This window comes from Suricata suricatta, chromosome 2, assembly GCF_006229205.1.
Source record: "Suricata suricatta isolate VVHF042 chromosome 2, meerkat_22Aug2017_6uvM2_HiC, whole genome shotgun sequence".
NCBI classification, from domain to species: Eukaryota; Metazoa; Chordata; class Mammalia; order Carnivora; family Herpestidae; genus Suricata; species Suricata suricatta.
In genome coordinates this window covers 175533661-175557197 of record NC_043701.1, presented here as the reverse complement: position 1 = coordinate 175557197, position 23537 = coordinate 175533661, and the positions used below count along the sequence as shown (strand labels likewise).

The following is a 23537-nucleotide window of genomic DNA, read 5'->3' as shown; positions in this document are numbered from 1 at the left end:
TTCTTTGTTTTGGATCATAGGTCCTTCATTTTGGAAAATACAGAGATGTAGCAGAGTGTGGGGTATGTATCCTTAAGTTGTATAAAACATTAAAAAAAATTTTTTAAATTTATTTATTATTGAGAGACAGCATGAATGGGGTAGGAGCAGAGAGAGAAGGAGACACAGAATCCGAAGCAGGCTCCAGGCTCTGAGCAAGCTGTCAGCACAGAGCCCGATGGGGGGCCCGAACCCATAAACCGCGAGATCATGACCTGAGCCGTGGTGGGTCACTCAACCAACTGAGCCACCCAGGTGCCCCCAGAACAGTTTTAATAAGAATTTTTTCTTTTTTTCTTAAATGTTTATTTTTGAGCGAGAGCGAGCGAGCACAAGTGGGGGGTGGGGCAGAGAGAGGGAGGTGAACAGCTGCAGACAGCAGAGAGCCCCGTGTGGGGCTCAAGCTCAAGCTCGGGAACCATAGATCGTGACCTGAGCCAAAATGAAGAATCGAATGCTCAAAACCGACGGAACCACCCTGGTGGCCCAATAAGAATTTTTTCTTAAGCAGCAAATTTATTTCCTTTGGTTGATCATAAATGTATTTATCTTGTGTGTTAATAAGTTCTAAGAAGTCACATAAATATTTTATTTAACTTCTATTTAAGTTTTTTTGATACATTTTTGATCTTCCAAAAATCTCTTGGCAGGTGGAGTACTGTAAATAACAAAACTGATTCCTTTCCCAGTATCTTTACAGTTGGTTTAAAAATTACAGGTTATGATAAATTCTTTTAAAATTAAAGTGGAAGGTTAATTTAGGACTTAACGCTTGCTTAAATTTCATTAAATTCTGCCACCTTTTTGTAGGAGGAAAAACTTAATAAGTTTAAACTTTTTCTGATAAAAAGACGTAATGGAGGCTCTTTTACTTATCTGTAATGGAAAAGGCAAGAAGGCAGAGAGCCCTGGTCAGAAGTATGTTTGTGAAAGGGATTGTCTTGAGGGAGAAACTTACCAGGAAAGCGGTTAATAGGGGAATACAGTATAATCTGCATTGTTTTTTTAAATTGCTTTTCTGATAAAAAAATATCTCCCATATTTTACTTTCTGTGTGTTTTCCATGCAGTTCCATTGAAATTGATGGTAATTTTATTGTTGGGGAGAAAAACAGATATCACAGGTGGGGATTGATCAGGCAGGTGCTTACGTAGAAAGGTGTTACCTCGGCAGAGTTACCTCCATTCTAGTGTCTGATTCTCTGGTTTGGTGATCCAGAATCTTAATCAGATTGTGTAGGACTTTTTATATTTTGGGAGTCTGACTCCTGCTTACCCAAACCTCAAGACACTGATTTATAACCGTCACACCAGCCCATCAATGCACAGTAGAAGCTGCGTCTGATTGAGTAAAGTGTTCTAGTTCAGTGGCCAGTGTGGACAGAGGACCAGCCCTCATTTGGAGGGGTTGCTGTGAAAATCACATTAAACGAAAATGTAATTTCCTACAGTTATTTGGGGAGACCCACGAAAGATGGGATTTGTTTATCTTAACACATGATGAGCCAGATCCCTCACCATTTTTTTTCTCTTACACTGTTTCTATAAAGTAAAAGGTGGTGCCACACTGAATGAGTTAACTTTAAAAATGCTTGCTGCATCCCTTGTTTGAGGAGCCCGAAGGCATATTAGCCTAATGTATTAATAAACACAGTTTTGTCCAATACACAACAAGGCAACATAAACATAGATTACTAAATGTCAGCATCTGGAAGTAGGAAAATAAAATAGATGATCTGCCTCTCCATGTGTGACACCTCCGAAGGCAAAGAGTTTCCATTGTTTTGCTAAAGGTCATAAGTAAAAGAACCAAACAAGGAAAATTCGGGGCCTGGAAAGAAAGAAACAACCTGAAAGCCCAGTTTGTACATACTAGCTAAGGCTCAAACCTACTGTCTCTTGGGTTCGTGGGTCTTTGAGCCCTTGTTTTTTTTCCCTGCAAAATGAAATATCTATTTTATTTTACTTCTAAGAATTTTTTGTACTATAAAAGCATGTACTTATTAAAGTAATATTTTAATATTACATCTTGGGTTCTTTCTTACCTCTTAGGATTTTCTAAGTGTATTTGAAATAGACAATATGCCTTTTCTAGGGAATAATATCTGACTCAAATCTCTTATCAGTTACCTCCTAATGAATATTTCATTAAGTTCCTGTTTCATAAAGGCTGACTCTGGTGGTTTTCTGTGAAAGAGACAATGGAATTACCATATATTTTGTCTTTGAAAAAAATTAATAAAGTATCCTGCTTATTAAAAAGGATTTAATTTTGTAACAAGTTGCTGTGTATTATGGATTTGAGGGAAGGTAGTATATTCATTATTGCATATGAAATGATTTTTATGTCCATTTTTTGAAAAAATGATAGTTGGGGCGCCTGAATGGCCTAGTTGGTTAAGCATCCGGCTTCAGCCCAGGTCATGATCTCACGGTCTGTGAGTTCCAGCCCTGCATCGGGCTCTGTGCTGACAGGTAGCTCAGAGCCTGGAGCCTGCTTCAGATTCTGTATCTCGCTCTCTCTGACCCTCCCCTACTCACACTGTCTCTCAAAAATAAGTTAAAAAATTAAAAAAAATTTTTTTTAATGATAGTTTGGGGGGTGCCTGGGCGGTTCAGTCAGTTAAGCGTCCGACCTCGGCCCATGTCATGATCTCACGGTTTGTGAGTTTGAGCTCAACCTGGAGCCTGCTTCGGATTCCATGTCTCCACCTCTCTCTGCCCCTCCCCTGCTCATGCTCTGTCTCTCTCTATTTCTCAGTAATAAACATTAAAAGATAAATAAAAAATGATAGTTTAGATTTGGTATGTTTTAGTTCTTAATGGGTAATATTCACTATGATTTTATAAATAACATGAAAAATTGGTTTGCTAATTAAAATCTTTGTTTTGGTTTCTCAGTAAAATTTTAAATATGCTTTTTTGTGTACATCACAGCCTCAACAAGAAGTTGATTTAAACTCTCCACGAACTACCACATTGGAAAGACAGACTTTCTATTGTGTTCCAGTGCCTGGGGAATCTACGTGGGTAAAAGAAATATCCTTTATCTGAACTTTCTTCTGTGTTGATTGGTTCCTGATTATTTTCTTAATTGAAAAGACCACAGTTAGGGGCACCTGGGCAGCTCAGTTGGTTGAGCATCCAACTTTTGATATCTGCTCAGGTCATGATATCACAGTGTGTGGGTTCCGGCCACGAGTCCGCCTCTGCACAGACCCTGTGGAGCTTGCTTGGGATTCATTCTCTCTCTATCCCCTTCTCCTCTACCCTCCTTCCCCACATCCCCCTCCCCAACCTTGTTCATACACACACTCTCTGAAAATAAGTAAATTTTAAAAAAGGTTTTTTTAAATTAAACAATTAAATTTTGAGTTTTTAGAAACTTTGCTTTTTATTGCCAATGAGGTTAGCTGGGAAAAAGTTCTTCATTTACAGAACTTGGCTTTATTTCAATGAAGTGTTTTTCATTTGTCCTAAACAAGAAAGCTTATAAAACAACTCTACTATTCATCATGGAGATATCATAAAATTATGGTATATTCCTATAAGTGAAATGCTCTTAGGGCACCTGAGTGGCTTAGTTAAGTGTCTGACTCTTGATTTCATTCAATTCAGGGCTTGATCTCACAGTTCATGAGTTCGAACCCCAGGTCCAGACTCCATTGCTCACAGTGCAGAGCCTGCTGGGATATATTCATTCATTCTCTCTCTCTGTCTCTCTCTCTCTCTCTCTGTCTCTCTCTCTCTCCCTCTCCCCCCACCCCCCATTGCTTGCACGCACACACTCTCAAAATAAATAGAAAAAACTTTACAAAAAAAGTACTGGGGTGTCTGGGTGGCTCAGTTGGTTAAGCTTCTGACTTTGGATCAGGTTATGATCTTATAGTTCATGGGTCTGAGCCCCACATCAGGTACTGTGCAGACAGCTCAGAACCTGGAGCCTGCTTCGAATTCTGTGTCTCCCTGTCTCTCTCTGCCCATCCCTTGTTCGTGCTCTCTCTCAAAAATAAACAAACATTAAAAAATTAAAAAAAAAAAAGGAAATACTGTTAAAAAGATCAAGGTGGTTAAATTAAAGGTACTGAAAAAGTACCATAATTAAGTAAAAACATGGTTTCAAATTAGAACCAATTCTGAAGTTCTTAAGAGAAAGCAACATGTTGGCTATTTTGAGAGATGTGGAAACATCTTGGCCTCTTTTCTGTTTTTTAAATTGTTTAATTTTTTTAGTAGGTGATTTTTTTAGGCATAGTTCACATATCCTGAGATGCATAGAATTTAAGGGTATACTGCAGTGATTTGGACAAATGCATACCTTTTCAGTTTACACCTGTCAGAGGAAAGAACTTGTGCTGGCAAGTTCCCTTGTGTCTTTTCCAGCCACCTGTCTCTCCTCTTGGAACCACTGTCACGCTTTCTTTCACTGTGGCTTCGTTTTACGCATTCTTGAGTGTCCTGAAATGGAATCCGAGAGAGCCTTTGTGTCTGATTTTTGTTCAGCGTAACATTTGAGATTCATCCCTGTGTGTATGTGAGTAGCTCATTCTTTTTTATTGCTGATGGTGTTTGTTTATTTTTTTCCACTTGATGAGCATTTGGGTTGTTTCCAGTTTGGGGCCTTGTGTTTTCTTTGTGAGAAGCTTTTTAATTAAGGTTTTTAACAGTTTTTTTTCCTGTGCCCGTTGTAATACATCGTATCTTTCAAAGAATTGTTTCAAAAGCATTTAATCTCAGTCGAATTTATGTCAGTATCAAAGCTTTTTATAATTTTCATAATTTCCTTGTTTTCCTTTTACTGTCTGGGGCATATCTAGCAGTGATCTCTTTTCATTTCCAGTGATGTTAATTAATTTCTCTTTTTTATTCTTGATCAGTGTTCATGGTTTGTCAGAGAACCAATTCTTTGATTTTTTCTGTTTTCTGTCTCATTGACTTCTGTTTTTCTTTTTTGCTAGCTTGGTTTTAATTTTTCTCTCCTTAAAGTTGATGCTCAGATCAATAATTTCAAATTTTTTATTTCTAATATCATTTAAGGCTATACATTTCTCCGAAATCACTGCTTTAATTGCATTGCTTGCACACATTTTGATTCATCGTTTTCACTATCATTTAACTCAAACATTTTCTAATTTCCCTTCGATTTCTTCTTGTGCTTCATTCATTCCGCCCGTGTCCGTGCTGCTGTGGCCGTGTACTCGACGTGTACTTAAATTGTAGAGCCCCCGGTGTAATGTCATGTTTGCTTTAAACATTTAGCTTCTACATAAATTAAGAGATGAGGAAAATATGTCTTTTATGTATTTGTGTGTGTATATGCCATTTCTGGCTCCCTTTATTCATTTTTTGTCTTTTAAGTTTTTTTTTAAGAGAATTTTTTGTTTTATATGGAATCATTTTACTAAACCTTTTTTTTTTTAAGTACACATCTTTTGGTGATTAAATTTTCTCAGCTTTGGTTCAACTGAAAAGGTCTCTGTTTTTGAAAGATATTTTTGCTGTTTTCTGTCAGTATGCCCCCCACTGGGTGGGGACAGCCCTTGCTCTGGTGGTATTGACTGTGTCTTCGGGCCCCTCCATCGCTTTATGATGCAGGGCTGGCCGTCATCCCCGTGTGTAATGCCTCTGATTTTCCTCTGGCTGCTTCTAATGTTCTCTCTTTGTCTATGGTTTTCAGCAGTTTGACTGTGATGTGTGTGGGTATTTTTTGCATTTATCTTGCTTGGGTATTTTTGAGATTTTTCGATCCGTGGACTGATAATTTTCAGGTTCCAGCCTTTATTTCTCCCTATGTCTGTTCCAGTCTCTCATCCTTGTCTCATTTTCTGGGGACTCACTCAAACGATCATTAGGTTTTTGGTTTCTGTCCTCTGGGTGACAGCTTCTGGGAGACTTTTGTGCTTGTTTTTATTTCAGATATCTTATTTTTCAGTTCTTCATTTTTCATTTGGTTCTTTTTCATTGTTTCCATTTCTCTGCTAACATTCCTCATCTTTGACTCGTCTCATGTTTTCTTTTAAAATTGTGAATTTTATAATTGCCTTGTTGTGTCCTTGTCTGCTAATTCCAATATCTGAGTCATCTCTAGGTTTTTTTAAATGTTTTATTTTTGAGAGAGAGAGAGGGACAGCGTGAGCAGGGGAGGGTCAGAGAGAGAGGGAGACACAGAATCTGAAGACAGGCTCCAGGCTCTGAGCTAGCTGTCAGCACAGAGCCTGACATGGGGCTTGAATCCACAAATGCAAGATCATGACCTGAGCTGAAGCCAGACACTCAACCGATTGAGCCACCCAGGCACCCCTCCCCCAAATTTTTTTAATGTTTAGTTTTGAGAGAGACAGAACGTGGGGGGCAGAGGGGCAGAGAGAGAGGGAGACACAGAATCCAAAGCAGTCTCCAGGCTCTGTGCTGTCAGCACAGAAACCAAATGCGGGGCTCAAACCCACGAACCGTGAGATCATGACCTGAGCCAAAGTCGGACACTTAACCACTGAGCCATCGCTGATTATTTTTAATCCTGATTGTAGGTGATATTGTTTCTTCATCTTCATGCGTTACTATATGCTGATATACAGTATCGTAGAAAGTTTGGTTTTGTCTTGTCTCAGAAATGTTGCATCTTGTTCTGACAGGTGGTTGAAGCGGATCGCTTGGACCTTGTTTGTCATGGCTTGGTTAAAGTGGGTATGGAGTGTCCCTTGCTGTGTAGGACATATCCCTTATGGGATGTGCTATTTCCGGGTCACACTTCAGTGCCCGAGATGTTCATCAAGGTCCAGTTCTAATATTGTACAGTTTCCACCATCTCCAGTTAGCTTCCAGCCAGTTAGCCGCTGTTCCCTGCTAGGCCTCGAGGAATCCTGACGTGTACATCCACAGGTTTGTGTTCAGCCAAAGACTCGGATGGAACCTGCACAGATTTCTGGGTGTTACCTGCAGCCGTGCCTCTCTGGTACAGTACTGTTCTGCGACTTCCAGGTGCTCAGTAGCCCTGAACCGGCTACCGAGCAAGGGCAGGACCCCCTCTGTGCTGCTTTTTGGGCAGTGTTAGAAAGCTGGGAAGAATGTGGAGTTTATCCGGTATGTTTTCTTGTTCAAGGATTATACCCTTACACTCCCTTACAATGACTGGAAACAGTTGCATTGTGTCTTTCCTCTAGTTTTACAGTTCTTACAGCAGGGGGTGGGGGCATGAGGTTAAGCTGCTCCCTTCATGATCAAAACTGGAGGTCTAGTCTTCTTTTAAAAGGATGTTTTAATTTTAATCAAATTGCCAAACTAGTAAACTTTTATTAGTCCTGTAATTAGCAGACCTTAGGATATTCCTCAATTCATGGTAGACTTTTCTTAACTTACATTTAACGCCTACGTGAATGCAAACCAAGCTCGAGTCAGTCCTTCGACGTCGTACACCCCCAGTCGTCACAAGAGGAGTTACGAAGATGATGAAGACATGGACCTACAGCCCAGCAAACAGAAAGACCAGCCTTCGGGTGCCAGACAAGCAGGTAGTGGGCGCCAGCGGGCTTTCCGTAGACTCCTCTCTCAGACTCGGTTTTGGAGCGAATTGTTGGGGGTAGGTGGCGTGGGACACGGCTCTAGATTTAGGAGCTGGCAGTGACAGGACCACCTCGCTCTAGTTTATCACCACGTAGACGGTTTGAGAGATTCTGCAGTACTTTTGGTCAGACGGTGTTTCATAACCGAGCAGTTAGGCATCACGTAGTGAAAAGTGTCTGCTCACCTGGTAGTTTGTAAGAGTCTCGGGTGGTTAGTCAAAGGTCTTTTCTCATTCTTCACACTGATGAAGATTTTTGTCATCCGTGTGACTTTTATCTCTGCTCATAAGTAATACGGAAGCATAGTACTTTATCCTGAAAATGTTTTCTTCGTATCTGAAAACATCCTTTCTTGTTTTCCTTTTGAGATAGTGACACTTTAAGTTAGTGAGATTGAAAGCAGCCGTGGAGAACCTGGAGTTGTGGCACACGAGATGACTCGGTCCTCAGCTCGAGAGCAGAGAGGCCTCGGAGGAGGCAGAGTTGTAGTCACGCACATTTGTGGTGGTCTGTCTCGAATCGTGGTGAAAACCTGGTGGATTCTCAGTGACACAGAGAACAAAAGGTGCAGTTCCCTAAGAGCACGAGACCCTTCCGGGATTGGCATGTTTCATTCTCGATTTCCCCGATCACGGTGTGTAGGAGTATTCTTTATTGTGGCAGGTACATGTTTGTTTTTACTCCTTTTCTGTCCAGTCATTGAGCGTGAGCGCCTTCATCAGAGGGCACGTGGAAGGGACAGGAGGTCAAACAAGTCGGTCTCGGCAGTGGGCGTCTGTGAGATTGGGCTGACAGTGGTAAACAGAATTACTGAGGATTTCGCTTAGCCATGTTTTCCTTCTTTAGAAGTTCATGTTCCTGTGTTTCCTTAAAGCCAAGGCAGAGTTTAATGTTCTTAAAATTGGAATGTTTTGTTGTAAATCTATACAAATGTGGTTATTCTTTTTCTCCACACACCTCCCAAATGGTATAAATTAATGGTGTAGCTTAACAATACGTAACATTAGAATCTGGGACCTAGTAATTCTCTTGTCTCAGCAGTTGATGTGCTCTTCTTTTTTTGCCTTTTGTTTGAATGTCATACTCTAGGGGTTTTTTTTAAATACATTTGAGTGTGTTATTTATGTAAAACTTGTTTGTTCCTTTCTGGGTAATCTGTCGAGCTATATATATTTTTAAACTTTTTGAGATAAGTGCAGACCACATGCAGTTGTAAGAAGTAATACAGAGAGAACCTGGATATTCCTGACCAATTTCCCCTGATGATCACATCGTGTATCATTCTAGTAGAATATCCAAAGCAAGAGATGGACATTAATACCACGCATTCACCCATTGACCTTATATTCACGTTTCTTATATGCACGTGTGTGTGTGTGTGTGTGTGTGTGTGTGTGTGTGTGTATTTCGTTCTGGGCAGTTTGGCCATGTATAGATTCACGGGGTCACTGCCACAGTCAAGGTCCAGAACAGTTCATCACCCACCATCTCTCAAGTTGCCCTTTTAGAGTCGTGCTCTCCGCTTTCCTGCCTCGCCCCTCCCCCAGGCTCCTCACCCCCAGCAAACACTGGTCCCTTCTCTGTTCTTGTGACTGTGTTACTGTGTGACCCTGTGCAGCCGGGTTTACTGCAGTTTCAAGAAAAAACAAAAGGCTCCAGCCTAGTAGTATTAACCCTAAAAAAAGGGTTACATAAATGGAGTCAAATAGTACATAAACTTTGTGGTTCGGCTTTTTTCATTCAGCAAAATTTCCTTGAGATCCATCTAGGTTGTTGCACGTATCAGTGGTTTATTCCTTTTTATTGCTGACCGATACTTTATGTTGTGGCTGGCTCTCTGCTGATTCTAACCAGGTATAAGCCCTAAGCTGGGCCTGCTTCTGAGAGAGAGGATAGTTTTTACTCCTCTTTGTATCCCCAACAACTCGTCTGATTCCTAGTACATAATGGATGTTAATAAATATTGCGTAAATGAATATATTGCTGTTATATGGTTTTATTCTGCTTAATAAGTTGAAATAAGTTTGTTCTATCAAGGTGGGTTTGCTGTCAGTAAACCATGTAGTTTTTAGGTTAAAGATGTCAAAGTAACTGTATTAAATATTAACTTTTAAAATACTTGAGATTTAATGGGAATTTTTTTGCCATTTTATTGCAGGGGAGAAATTATTAAAATTTGCAGATCTTCATCATAATCTTTGTTCTCTTTTAGGACAGCCAGTTAGCATATGTTATTTCCTTCAGAACTGTAACAACTTGAAGTTTGTGAGTTCAGCAGCACCATTTATGTCAAACTAGAGAAACTCTTTGGAATGTTCTTCGTGCCCAAGAAGCCTTGCAGATGACTAAGTGCAGTGCTGTTCTTTGACTTTAGGGAGTGTCGGCGGTCTTCAGTGGTGTGGAGAGCCGAAGCGGCTAGAAACCGAAGCTTCTACTGGGCCACAACTGAGCTTCTCGAACTTCTCTTCTCCGTTTGACCTGAATTTTCCGCTGCCAGGGGAGAAGGGCCCTGCATGCCTTGTGAAGGTACTAAACCGCTTCTAGAACTCCTGCGGATACGGAAGTGCTGTGTGTCTGGGAAGTGGGCATGGAACGCTCTTAGCGTTCGTGTTTGTTTCCTGTGGGCGCTGTAGCAAAAACAACTTTAGTGGCTTTTAGTGGCAACAAAATGTATGATTTTATAGGCTTTGGGTCAGAAGTCCAACAGGGATCTCACTGAGCATAAAATGCAGTCCTTAGGGCTGCCTTCCTTTATAGATGCTCTGGGAAGACTCTGTTTTGTTGCTCTTTCCAGCTTTTGGAAGTGCTCACATTCCTTGGCCTGGGACCCCTCCTTCCATCTTCAGAGCCAGCAGCCATGCCTCTCTCTAACCATTTTTGCATAGGCACATCTTCCTGGGACTGTCAGTAGGAAAGATTTTCCCGATTTTAAGGGCCTTCGTGATTACCTTTGGGCCCAGTCAGATAATCCAGAATAATCTCCTCATCGCAGGGTCTTTAATTTTACACATATTCGTTTTGCTTGCAAGATAACACATTCACAGATTCAGGGATTGGGAGGTGGACCTCTTAGGGCGGCCATGTTCTGTCCACCTCAGCATTCTGAAAGAATTGAAGACTATTCGAACACAGAAGTGGAACAGTTTTTATTCATGTCTACTTCCTTCCTGTATCATTTCCATCTTCCTGATAACGACTTCATTTTCAACATTCTCTCCTCAAAATCCATTTCTAAACATTTGACTTTAAAATAAAATAGAAGGCAACAAATCTATTGGTGGCTTGGTCTCCACTCTTGCTTACCCTGGTTTTTTGATCCTGGCAGGTGAAGTAAGAGAAGTTTCAGAGATGCTCGTGAGAATTTCCATTCTCACGTTTTGTGGTTTTAACTTCAGTGGCCCTTCAGTTAGGTCACACAGGGACCAGCTTTCCTGCCATGCTTCAGTTACATCTCTCCTGCGGGCTTCCCAGTTCCTGAAGTCTGTCAGAGACCGACCACGTGGGAAGTTCGTTTTATTGTGAAAGGCCTCATGGCCTGAGTTAATCCTCCCGGTGGCACGTAGTTTGTGAATAAGTCCAAAGTTAGTAATCCTGGTTTTTTTTTTTTTTCCTCCCTTCTCTTAGTGTGCCTACTGGATTTTGAGATAATGCATGTTTGTTGTTTAGTTGGCCATCAGTCTTTGAAAAAGCCCTTTTCTGCAAAGCAGTGCGGTGTATGGAAAACAGACTGTGGTCTGGGGGTCAGGAGTCCTGTGTTTTAGTTGTTAATTACCAACTAGGAGAATGACTTCAGGCAAGCACTTTACCTCTCTTGGTTTCTATTGATGCAATAAAGGAGTTGCTTTAAGGTCCATTTCCTGTATTTTATGATTTTTTGGTGGTGTTTAGTCCTAACAACATGATTTTGTTTGGTGTCCTCCCATTAGGTCTATGAAGACTGGGATTGTTTCAAAGTCAACGATGTTCTTGAGTTATATGGCATTCTGTCTGTGGATCCCGTGCTCAGTGTACTGAACAGTGACGAGAGGTGAGTCTGTGTGCTCTTGTTCTGGAAACTTTATTTGATGTAATTTCAAACTTGCAGAAGAGTTGGAGGCTAGTTGTAAAGAGCTTGCTCCCTTTGCCCGTATTTACCAGTTGTTAACACTGTGCGTCATTTACGCTGTCATTCATTTGTGCTCCTACATGCACACATTTGTGTGCACACCTACGGTTTTCTGAAACACTTGAGAGTAAGTTGCCTACATTAGACCCTAAATCCCTGCGTTCATACTTCGCAAGAACAAAGACTTTCTCATACACATTCGGAGTATAACTATCAAAGTCAGGAACTTTGCCCTGAAGGCCTGACCCACGGTCCTCGCTTAGTGTCCCAGCATCTCAGTCATGTTCTTTCTGGTATTTGGGTTTTTTTGTCGTCGTTGTTTTTCTACTTTTCCTTGGTACGGGATCCATAGGGTCACATGTGCCACTAACCTGGGACAGTTCTCAACTCTTCATCTTTTCTGGTTTTAATACCTTTTTTTGTAACAACAGAAATTAATTGCTTGCAGTTCCGGAGGCTGTAAAGTCCAAGATTCAGGTGCTGACAGATCTGGTGTCTAATGAGGGCCCCCGGTTTGCAGATGGCTGTCTTCCGTGACCTCATGTGCATGGAGCCTTGACCTTTGAAGAGTATAAGCTAGTTGATTTGTAGAACACCTCAGCTTGGGGTGCGTCATGTTTCCTCACGATTAGATTCATGCCATCTCCTCAGGAGACATGTGATGTCAGTTTGCCCTATTATTGGTGATATTAATTTTGATCACTTGGTTAAGGTGGCATCTGCCGGGTTTTTGTCCTATAAAAAGTTACTATTTTTCACTTTGTAAGAAGTAATTTGGAAGGAGATCCTTTGAGACCATGTAAATACCTGGTTTCTCCTGTATCTTTCATCCACTTATTTTAATATCCATTGATGATTCTTGAACCAGTTAGTAATTACTGTGATGGTGATTTTTTTATTTCAGTCATTCCTCCTACACTTATTTGTTGGCATTCTGTTGGAAGAGCAATTTCCCTTCTCTCTCATTTTATTCCAGTAATATGTTTATATCAGCATGGATGTTAGCCTGATAAAACTTTGAGATTCAGATTTTCTCATTTTGCCAATGGGCTCTGGGTCCTTGCTGACATGACCTCCTCAATTTTGAACATATCTTTCCTGGCACATTAACGCTGTTTCAGCTTCATCTTGTCTTTTCCATGCTCCAGGGCAGTATCGGCCATATTCCCCAGGAGCACCAGTTTCTGTTAGGGACGAGTTCTATTTAATTATATACACGTACACATATATCTGTATTTCAAGTCTGTATTCCAGAACCGTGAGTTCACACTATTTCTGGTTCTAATTCAGCACGCAGATCTTCCTTCCCCCTTCCCATGTTTGTAACCCTTTTCTAACAAAGAAGCTTGACTCTCATTATTCTCCGTACATCCTACAGTGCAGAGAAGGTCCTATCAGAGCTGGTAGTCCGTAGCACTGCAAACAACAACCTCGTAACTTGAGTTCAAGATTTGTTTCCATTTCTTCTTATTTTAGAATGAGGTTAGTATAGTCAGAGTGTTATGTCCAGAGTTACTGGAGGGGGGATCCTTTCTTCCCCCTTGGTTCTTTTGCTCATCATTTCATTTCATGTGGTCACGTTTCTTTTCTTTCATTGTGCTTCATGTCAGAGTTTTTCTTCCACCCTTACTGTCCTGATTTTTTAAAGTATAGAAAACATCGGCATTATTGCCAGAGTCACAGCTGTACACAAAGAATGCAGGGCTGCCGTCCCCGGGCCTGTTCCCACTCACCCTCCACAGGGAGCCAACCTCCATTTCCGCTTTTATCTTTCCTGTGTTATGTGCAAAAATAAGTAGACCTGTGTATATTTTATTCCCCCTTTATTCGTACATAAAAGGGGGCATGGTGTATGTATTCCTTCCTACTTTTGCTGCTCATTTAGCAGTATGTCCTGAAAAATCCCAATCTTCCTCATTCTCTTTTCTTTTGAGTTTGCCAGAGGAATGGAATCCCATGCCCTTGCCCCCCACCCCCCACAATAGTTCTTGTTGAGTATTGGACCTTGATCTTGGATTCTCCAAAGAAAGAACTTCCTTTTCACTGTTTAAAATTTTTATTGTGTACCTTTTTTTTAAGAACTTTAAATAAACTTAAATAACATTCCTTAATGATAGGATATCAAATTGCTTATCTCAGCTGTTTCTGGTTATGATGATTTTCCTGCATCAGTTACTACTTTTGCTGAGGCCGCTCAGGGTACAGAGAGACCTGGATGGCTTGGGTTGGCACGCCAGTGTGGCCAGTTACTGGCTGTGTGACTAGGGCTTCACTTCAGCAGGGGCTTGCTTTTCTCTCTGTGGCCGAGGGTGTTGGTGCACATGAAGAACCCTGCCTAGCACACAGTAGCTGCCACCTAAGGGCTATGTCTGTCCGTGTGTGTGAGGAGGACAGCAGTGTGAAGGGGGGACTGTGAAGTCTGAAGTTCCAAAAACCTTTTTGGGATTTGTTTCAATTGTACCCCAACAAATCTATCATCTCATTTATTTGGCAAATTTGAAAAACTCACACTTTGTTTTCACTGCTTGACGACTCACTTCAAGGGAGGTGTTGTGGAGGAATAACATTTAGGAAAAACAGTAGGAGGTGAGTGGGTCTTCCACACACTGAATAATAGATACCTGAGGGCTTTGGAGAAGACCACCCCGGTTTGGGGGCAGCTGAGGCACTGCTGCGAAGTACTTCCTGTCTCAGCTGGTAGCGTAAGAAGATCTGTGTTCCGAACGACCCTCGCAGAGGCATGCTCTGTCCCACTGATCGCAGCTGCAGCCCACGGGGTCAACATGTTCTTGTTCTCGAAGAATAAATCCATGTCCTCCGAGGACCTAACTAGCCTGAAGCCCATGTGACCTGACCATTTAGAGTGAGGGGCCGTTGTCTGTTCTGTAAGGAGACACACAGGTGGATCCGACTTCAGCTTGAATTCTTGTTTCGTTTTCAGAGAGGGGTCTGTGAACTGAAGCCTTATGCTGTCTCCACAGGGACGCCTCCTCGCTCCTGGACCCAATGGAGTGCACAGACGCGGCCGAAGAGCAGCGAGTGCACAGCCCTCCGGCCTCGCTGGTGCCCAGAATCCACGTGGTTCTAGCCCAGAAGTTGCAGCACATCAATCCTTTACTGCCTGCTTGCCTTAACAAGGAGGAGAGCAAAACCTGTAAGTGCAAGTGCGGACGCCGTGGGGCCCAGACCGCCAGCTCCCGTGTGCGTGTCGGGAGCTGCCTGTGACGAGTGCTCACGGTGGGGCGGCGTTGGGCAGGGCCTCCCTCCTCAGGTTGCATTTTTCCAGGAATCGCCCTTTCTCGGCCCCATTTTCCTATGTGAATCCTCTTTATTAAAACGAGGCAAAAGAAAGTGTCCAGGCTGTCTTACCTTGAAGGTCCGCACCACTTAACGGCCCATACTTTAAGTCTGCACAGTCGTCTGGGGACGTCAGCGCTGTGTTGCACTCGGGTTTGTGTAGTTTTTTTGAGCCTCGACGCCCGAGAGGAGCCGCCCTGTGTTCTGAGTCTGGTCTCCCCTCTCCAGTCGTTTCAGGCTTCATGTCCGAGCTGTCTCCCGTCCGGGCCGAGCTGCTGGGTTTCCTCACGCACGCCCTCCTGGGAGACAGCCTGGCCGCCGAGTACCTTATCTTACATCTCATCTCCACGGTGTAAGTGCGGGCGCCCCGGCGGTGGGGGGCAAAGTGGAAGGGAGCGGGAGGGTTTTCCGGTAACTGGCGTGGCACAGTTTATTGGCTTCATCATCAGATGGTTCTTATTTGTTCAGTCTAACAAGTGTTACACCGGGTGGCAGGCCACTTCCTTTTCTCAGTGTCACATTTAACCTTTTGTTTAGGTCTCCCCTAAATGGAGGAGCCACAGGCAGAGGGCCTGGCTGATGAGTGAAATGAGCTGTTTGACTCTCTCTGCTTTCTGCATTCTCTGTTTGTACATCCCAGGGCTCCACACGGTTCGGTGTGCACACCTCTGACCTGTCTGGACGTGAGGGCCTCTCCCTTTCACGTCACTGCAGGCCCGTCTTTCCTGATTTCAGAAGTAACGTTTGTGTCTCCAAGTTCCAGGAGCATAAAGAAATGGGAAATTATCTGTGATCTCTCCAGTCAGGGATGATCTCTGTTAACACATCTTGGCTCATGTGCATCTCACCTTCCTTTTTTTTTAAATGTTTATTTTTGAGAGGGAGAGTGAGTGAGCAGGGGAGGGGCAGAGTGAGAGGGAGACAGAGGAGCCAAAGCAGGCTCCACACTGACTGCACAGAGCCCGACATGGGGCTCGAGTCCACCGACCATGAGATTGTGACCGGAGCCCAAGGTAGCCGCTTACCTGACCAAGCCATCCAGGCGTCCCCATTTCGTCCTTTTTGTCTGCATATGGGTTGGATATATCCCTACACAGATTCCTGTTACATTCTTAACACAATTCTACCTCTTGGTTTTATCATTAAATATACCTTAAATATTTTCCCATTGTAATTCTTCATAAAACTTAATGACTGGGTAGTGTGTGTTCCCTTATAGACAGTTGTGCTGTTTCCACACACATTAGATTTCCTAGTTTTTCTCTGTTATAAGACACTGTAGTAAACGCGTTTGTACTCCAGTAAATCTGTCCTCGGAGAGGACTGCAGACAGTCGTACGTAGCGGTTGAGGGCACTGACGGGTTCTGGAGCCAGACTCTGTCAGTTCGAATCCAGCTCTCCCACTTCCTGACTGGGTGAACGTTGGGCATATTTCTTCGAATTTCTGTCTCCAATTTCTCCCCTGCACGGCCAAGCAGACCTGCCTCAGAGCGTGTGGGAGTTCAGTGAGGCATTGAAGCTCCCTGGACAGTCCCTAGCACAGGATCAGCACTTAAATATACGTTCTGGCTGCTACTTTTATTGCTGTCATTCTGATAAATGAACCAATCAGAGTAATTGTCTTTATTTTTTTCTAAGTTTATTTATTTTGAGGGGCAGTAGGGAGAGAGAGAGAGGGGAGATCTCAAGCAGGTTCTGTGCCGTCAGCGCAGAGCTGGACATCAGGCTCAAACCCCCAACTGTGAGATCAGGACCTGAGCTGAAATCAAGAGTCTGACACTTAACCAACTAAGCCCCCCGCAGGCGCCCCTAATCTACTTTATTTTTAATGACAGTATTGTGCTAATCTTTGTTTGCTTTATGGTAGAAATGACCTGAATATCTTACTGGTTGGTATCTCTTTTTTCTAGGTATACAAGAAGAGATGTTCTTCCACTGGGAAAATTCACAGTTAACTTGAGTGGCTGCCCGCGGAATGGTAGCTTCACAGAACACTTGTACCGAATTATTCAGCATCTTGTTCCAGCAGTAAGACCAGTATAAATATTTATCATAAACCTAAGCAGACTTGAAAAATTTATCTAATTCAGTCAACCCAAGTATTTAGTAGATCTTACTGAGGGGAAACAAAGCCTGCCAAGTTACATAATTTAGAATCTATTCACCCCTCAACATTTCACTTTTCTTTTATTGCCTTAGCATATATTTCTGTAAACCTAACAGCACGAGGGCAGGTAACTCCCTCAAAATGATACTCTTAGTTGATGCCTGTTTGTGCAATTTGGTATCTTTTGTGTACGTTAAAAATCTTTACGTAAACCTAAATCACAGGAGCATAATTCGTTAAGCTGAGGTAAGAAAGATGTCTGTCTCCATTGTCCAGCTGTAACTCTTGCTTACAAAGTCGAGCTCCTGGGTTTCCCCGGGCGCCTGGAAGGAGCATCTGTGTGGGGAGACGTGGGGAGCAGGGCGGGGGGCTGCTTCTGGGTAGTTGTCAGCTGAGGGTGGGCGCCAGCGCTCTGCTGGGCCCTCGGGAGCCGCGGTGGGCCAGACCTGCGTTCCCCACGCTCCTTGACTCACTTTCCACTTAAATTATCGAGGACTCAAAGAGGTGTGATTTATTTGGGTTGTTAGTTTAGCAGAATAGAAATCAAAACTAAAAATATGCTAAAGTACTGATTCACAAAAGTAAATCTGTTATCTAGGAGCATAAAATGTTTTTGTAGCTATAGCTGTTTTCTCAAATCAAAAACCGTTAGTGATAAAAGTGACATCGTTTTTTGCCAGTCTCTTTAATATCTGGATCAGTAGATCACTGGGTTGTCAAATCTGCTCCTGCATTCAGTCTATTGTAATAGGACATTTTGATTGAAGTATGTGAAGGAAAGCTGGCTCCATACAGAAAGGTTGTTGGCCAAGGAAGGGCCCTTCTCGTAGCCTTTCCGGATGCCTGCGGGTGTTCTTTGATGCTAGACCTACTGCCTGAGTGACGTTGTCCTGAAGGCTGGTGGCAGGTGTGGGTCTGTGATCTCGTCCGTGAACTTTCATCCTCCGCTGCAGTCAATTCACTGGTCTCTCTTGAACATTGAATGGGTTTTTTTATCTATGTGTGATCTTGACCCCGTGGATGTCATAAAAGGGTGTCAGCAGCTCCCAGGGAGTTCCCTAGACCACATTTTGGGAATTACTGAGCTGGACAGACTTTAGATTGTTGTAGCAGAGAACCAGCAGGTGCTAAGGAAAGACGCAGTGTGTCATTGATGTGTCCTGGAGAACGGCCGTGACCCAGCAGAAAGGTACTCAGTGTCGTCAGGGGAGGTCTCGCCTTGAGGGAATCCAGGGAGACACTTGGTCGAGTGTGGGAGCAGGCTGGATGCTCGCTCTGGGGGGTCCGTCCTTGGTGGAGAGCGCGGGCGCCGAGGCCTGGAGGCCGAGTGTGCTCCGCGTGTTGGAGGCAATGTGGCTGGTGCAGGATGCGTCCTGGGGGGGAGAGGGGAGGTCTGAGTGGCAGCCGAGGGCATGTACTTAGGACACAGATCGTGTTGTTAAGTGTGAGAGGAAGCTGTGCGAAGTACTCCAGGTTAGGGCATGGTAAGGGATTTCCTCTTTGTTCTTTTTATTTTGCATCACTTCTTAGTGGATTTGCGGGCTCTACTCTTTCATTGTTACCATATCCCGTTCCCTACTCTTCCTCTTGTGTTTACATCCAGCACACACTTTTTCTGAACGCTTACCTTGTTAGTCTTGTATAGTTTACACAGCGGGTAAGTATGAGCGACCTGCTCATGCCTCTGTGGAGCCAGACCCTGCTCTGTGCCGCCTGGTGACCTGCCAGACTCTCCTTCACGGCTTGTTAGCGTCTGTCTGTGGTGTTCCAGCCCCTGTGCATTTTCTTGGAGTCACTAAGCCATAGTACAGTAACCCCCCAAACACGGGAGGCTTCCCTCCTGCTCAGCCCCGGTCTCCCCAGCCCCAGTCTGCACGTCAGCCACACCTGCTTCTGAGGCTGGAGTGGTAGGAGGGGCGGGGGGAGTGTGAAGCAGGTGCAGAGGGCGTTGGGCCCAGGGAGGTGGAGGCGAGGTGCGCAAGAGTCTCACAGGCACTGGTGTGTGACACAGGAGGAGGTGGCCCCCTGCAGGGCTTACGGGACCCACAGCGCCCGCCTGGCCGCTCCGTGGGCTCCGCCCTCAGTGCTTGTCGGGGCGGTTAGTTCACTGGTCTGCGCTAGTCTGATGAATGTGACTTTAATTTGAGGTGTGCAGAGGAAAATAAGTTTTTCTTTCCCCATCTTGAATAAATACTTTGTTTTGTAAGCATGTGGTCGTGGTAGGTATAAGAAGTCAAGCTTCTGAATATTTAATAAATCTATCTGAATTATCTATCATTTCTTGTTCACTGGCAAAATAGAAGTCATTCGTTAAGAATACCAAACAAAACAGTTGAGAGTAAAGCAGCTCATAAATCAGTGAAATCGTTATTTAAGATGTAGATATTATTTTTGCTTCTGAGAACTCAAGAAACCGTGAAGCCACACCCCGAGAAGTTGAGTTCTGTCCTACACACACGTGGCCAAGGGTTGAACCCCACAGACGTGTCTTCTTAAACAGGGAGCTTGGTTCCTCGCTCACTGAAACGTGTCTGTGTGTAGTCTTTCCGCCTGCAGATGACCATCGAGAACATGAACCGCCTGCGCTTCACCCCCCACAAGGACTACGCGGCCAACCGCCTGGTCAGCGGGCTCCTCCAGCTCCCCAGCAACACCTCCCTCGTGATTGATGAGACTCTTCTGGAACAGGGGCAGCTGGACACTCCAGGTATAGGTTCTGACCTCCTGGGAAAGCCAGATCCGGTCGTGACTTGTAAGAGAATCACTGGACGAGAGGCAGGCTCCCACCTCCCGAGCACTTAAGGTCGAGGCCTGCCGTATGACCCGCACGCCGCGGGTGCCGTGAGCTCACACGTGGGGCACATCAGCTGTGGTGCGTGTAGTGTTCTGGAAGTACAGGGACGTAGCGTGGGGCTCTGGAGGCTGAGGAGGGGGACGCTGTGCCTTCCGTCATCTAGTAGCTAGGAAGAAACGTGTAGAAAAGGTCTAATAAAACACTTTTTACTACCCAGTGTGAAATTTAAAATTATTTTTTAGAGAATCTCTGAAAAAAACTGTAGTGGGTTGAATGGTTTGAAGGAAGCCCAGTTACAGAACATGTTGCAGAATTGCCACAAGGCAGATTGTTTGCTGTTCAGGGCAAAGCGGGAAGGAACAGGTAGTGGGGACGGGGGTGCTAAGGCAGAGGTGAATATAAAAGTCAGTAGAATTCAGTGACCTCCTTTCTGTGCATAAAAATAGTTGGGGTTCTGTCCTATCACTTCGGACCTGTGGGCGCACCACGCAAAGAGGGAGCGTACTTTCTGGGAACCTCGGGCCTAGTTGCATGCCAGGTGCCAGATTTGATTTTGGGGGTTTGGGCCCCAAAATACGTTTGTCCAGCTTGGCCAGTGCTGTCTCTCGTGTCTGTGACGTAGTGAACGTCTCGCTTACGAAGTAGAGCAGTGCCCCAGCCACTTTTTAGAGCTAGAAACCTCATGTCTTAAAATTAGTGTCCACGAAACCAGTTTGTTCAGGTGATTAAAATCAAATGACAAAAAATTATTTTTTTAATTTTCTAGGTGTTCATAATGTGACTGCCCTGAGCAACCTAATAACTTGGCAGAAAGTGGATTATGACTTCAGTTACCACCACATGGAGTTCCCCTGCAACATTAACGTCTTCATCACTTCAGAGGGGAGGTCACTCCTCCCGGTAAGACGGCCCTTCCAAGGTGGAGGGAGGTCATATTGGACTGAGATGGGTATTTTCATTTCGTTTCTCGGCACTGCTCGTGCTTCCTCGGAAGTTGACCTTGTGCCAGGATTATGGCTGCTGGTTGTCAGTGGAGACCTGGGTGTGTTGTTCCCGCCTTGGGGATGAAAACTCTCTGTGAAGAACCAGAGAGCGGCGATCACAGCACAGGACAGGAAAGCGTTCGGTGGCTGGAGCTCCCCCATCCGGGCCTGGGAGGGAGACGCCGTCCGTGACTTCTCTGCTTAACATCCAGACGTTCGTTCTCGCTGCCTCGGCCCCATGGTTTTCTGTCAGTCTTCTGTGAGAAATCTTTTAGAGTTCCTTTTACAATGTTCCTAATGACATGGTAATTATTTTGTGCCCCATGGGGACACGGCTCTGGTCAGTCACCAGTGTGATTTATGAAGAGAGCTTTTGATTCTGAGTCTTTTGATGATGAAAAGTATGCCCAGTGGCTTAAAACGGATAGAGTTTCTCCGTAAACCCATGTTCACCTGTGATTCATGAGCCTGTGGGTGAGGATGAGCATGTTAATTAGCTGCTTTTTATTTTTTTAATTTTTTTTTTTTTTACTGTTTTTAAATGTTTTATTTATTTTGATACAAAGAGAGACAGAGCATGAGAAGGGGAGGGTCAGAGAGAAATGGAGACAGAGAATCCAAAGCAGGCTCCAGGCTCTGAGCTAGCTGTCAGCACAGACAGAGCCTGATGCAGGGCTCGAACCCATGAATGTGAGATCTGACCTGAGCCGAAGTCGGAGGCTTAACCGACTGAGCCACCCAGGCGCCCCAATTAGCTGCTTTTTAGAGGTGGGTTTGCTTTTTATGTTCCTGCCCCGGTTAAGGAAGTGAGAGGAGCCAAAGAGAAGCTGGCTTCAGTGAGTGTTCTGAGGTCGTCCCGGTGCTTGCAGGTCAGTGTTAAACAGGGCCATCCCCTCCCCTGCCCGGGCACTGTGGTGGCTCTTGTCGATTTAGCGCCCGGCTCTTGATTTTGGCTCAGGTCACGATCTCAGGGTTGTGGGCTCAAGCCCCATGTCAAGCTCTGTGAGTGGAGTCTGCTTAAGATTCCCTCTCCCTCTCCCTCCCCCCCTCTTTCTTTCTCCCTCTCTCTCTCTCCCCTACACCCACACCCACACCCACACACGCACACACACTCTGTCCCTCTCTGTCCCCCCGCCCCCCCTTCCCTCTGCGTGCACATGTGCACGTGCTCTCTTTCTCTCTGGGGGGCGGGTGCCCTTGCCCCAACAATAAAGCATATTTTCTGCTTCCCTCACGGGCTGGCACGGTGACGATGCCCCCTCCCTTCCCGGCGCCGTCGGGGTCCTCCTCCAGGACCCCGGACGCCACCGTGCCGTGTCCCCCCAGGCAGACTGCCAGGTCCACCTGCAGCCGCAGCTCGCGCCGCCCAACATGGAGGAGTACACCGAGAGCCTGCTGGCCGCCGTGCTCCCGCCCCTGCTCGACAAGTTCCGCGTCTACCTCACCCTCCTGCGCTTCCTGGACTACAGCATCTCTGACGAGATAACCAAGGTGCGTCCGCGCCCGCTCCCGGCTCCCGTGCTGGCTCACGTCCAGGCGCCTGCCGAGAGGGGGCCTCGCTTTGCTTCTGCAGGCCTCCTGTCGTCTGTGTCCCTTTGTCCCTCCGGTGTTGTGTCGTTTGAAATCATTCCTTGTAGACAATTTTAATTTCCTTTTTTTTTTTTTTTTTACGACCTGTTTGGGATCGATCACAGCAATGTAACGAAACGGCCTCCCTGGCTCCTCCCCTGGTCCCCTGGTGCTTTCCTGCCACACACCTCACACCCCCGGGCACTGCCGTCCGCTGGCGCTTTTATAAAGTTGGCTTTCTGCTCTTGTCTCTCAGCCAGAGGGGAAGAGTTGCGAGGACCAGGACCCTCATACTGCTGTCTGTGTGGAGCCGTGTGGTTGCCTATTCCGGTGACGGGTGCGGGGCCCCTCGCGTCCCGGCGCCGTGGGGCGGCCCTGCGGGGACAGGCTGCCGGCTGTGTGCGTCCCTGCAGGCGGCTGCCCTTCTCGTCATTTCTGAAGGCTGCTCTTGTGGGATGCGGGGCTCTCGGTTCAGAGGCTTGTTCTTCCAGCGCTTACGTACTCCCCCACGTTGTCTTGTGACCCCTTGGTCTCTGACTAGAAGCTTCTCTGCGCACAGGGGTCTTGCTCCGGGGCTTTCAGGACTCCGAGTTCGATGGCTCTGCTGGGGTGCGGGTGTGGGGCCCTGGGAGCTTATCCCACAGGCTTTGTGGGCTTCTCAGGGGTGCAGGTTGGGGCACAACTTGGGAATGTTTTTCAGAAACTTGGGGAGTTTGGGGGGACACCTGGGCTGGCTCAGTGGGTCCGACTTCTCAGGTCATGATCTTGTGGTTGGGGAGTCTGACCCCCGCGTCAGGCTCTGTGCTGTCAGCGTGGAGCCGCTTTGGATCCTGTGTCCTCGCTCTCTGCCCCTCTCCCGCTTGTACTCTCAAAAATAAATACTAAGGGCGCGGGATCCGAACGGTGGCGGCGGGCGGTTATAGCTGTTCCCTGACGCGGGAGCGGCAGCGGGAGCCGGGCGTCCGGTGGCCTAGGTCTCCGCGGCGGCCATGAGGCGGAGAGGCCCAGAGGAGGGGGCCTGCGGCGTGTGGCTGGACGCGGCAGCGCTGAAGAGGCGAAAAGTGCAGACACATTTAACGATGCC

The 23537-nt window shown here is 45.4% G+C and overlaps 1 protein-coding gene across 3 annotated transcripts in view; it reads left to right on the top strand.

The window, feature by feature from the left end:
• The window catches only part of MCMBP (minichromosome maintenance complex binding protein), a 40265-nt gene that overhangs the window by 11194 nt on the left and 5534 nt on the right, over positions 1 to 23537 (top strand). For 2 of the 3 annotated variants that reach the window (XM_029932688.1, XM_029932689.1), the window contains exons 4-14: positions 21 to 62; positions 2976 to 3077; positions 7402 to 7546; positions 9972 to 10123; positions 11524 to 11624; positions 14684 to 14856; positions 15228 to 15351; positions 16911 to 17028; positions 19649 to 19814; positions 20668 to 20801; positions 22211 to 22375. In XM_029932688.1, the coding sequence (XP_029788548.1) occupies positions 21 to 62; positions 2976 to 3077; positions 7402 to 7546; positions 9972 to 10123; positions 11524 to 11624; positions 14684 to 14856; positions 15228 to 15351; positions 16911 to 17028; positions 19649 to 19814; positions 20668 to 20801; positions 22211 to 22375 (1422 nt within the window). Of the gene's footprint in view, positions 1 to 20; positions 63 to 2975; positions 3078 to 7401; positions 7547 to 9971; positions 10124 to 11523; positions 11625 to 14683; positions 14857 to 15227; positions 15352 to 16910; positions 17029 to 19648; positions 19815 to 20667; positions 20802 to 22210; positions 22376 to 22709; positions 23231 to 23537 lie in introns of those variants that run through there. The other variant, XM_029932690.1, reaches the window with a different exon arrangement.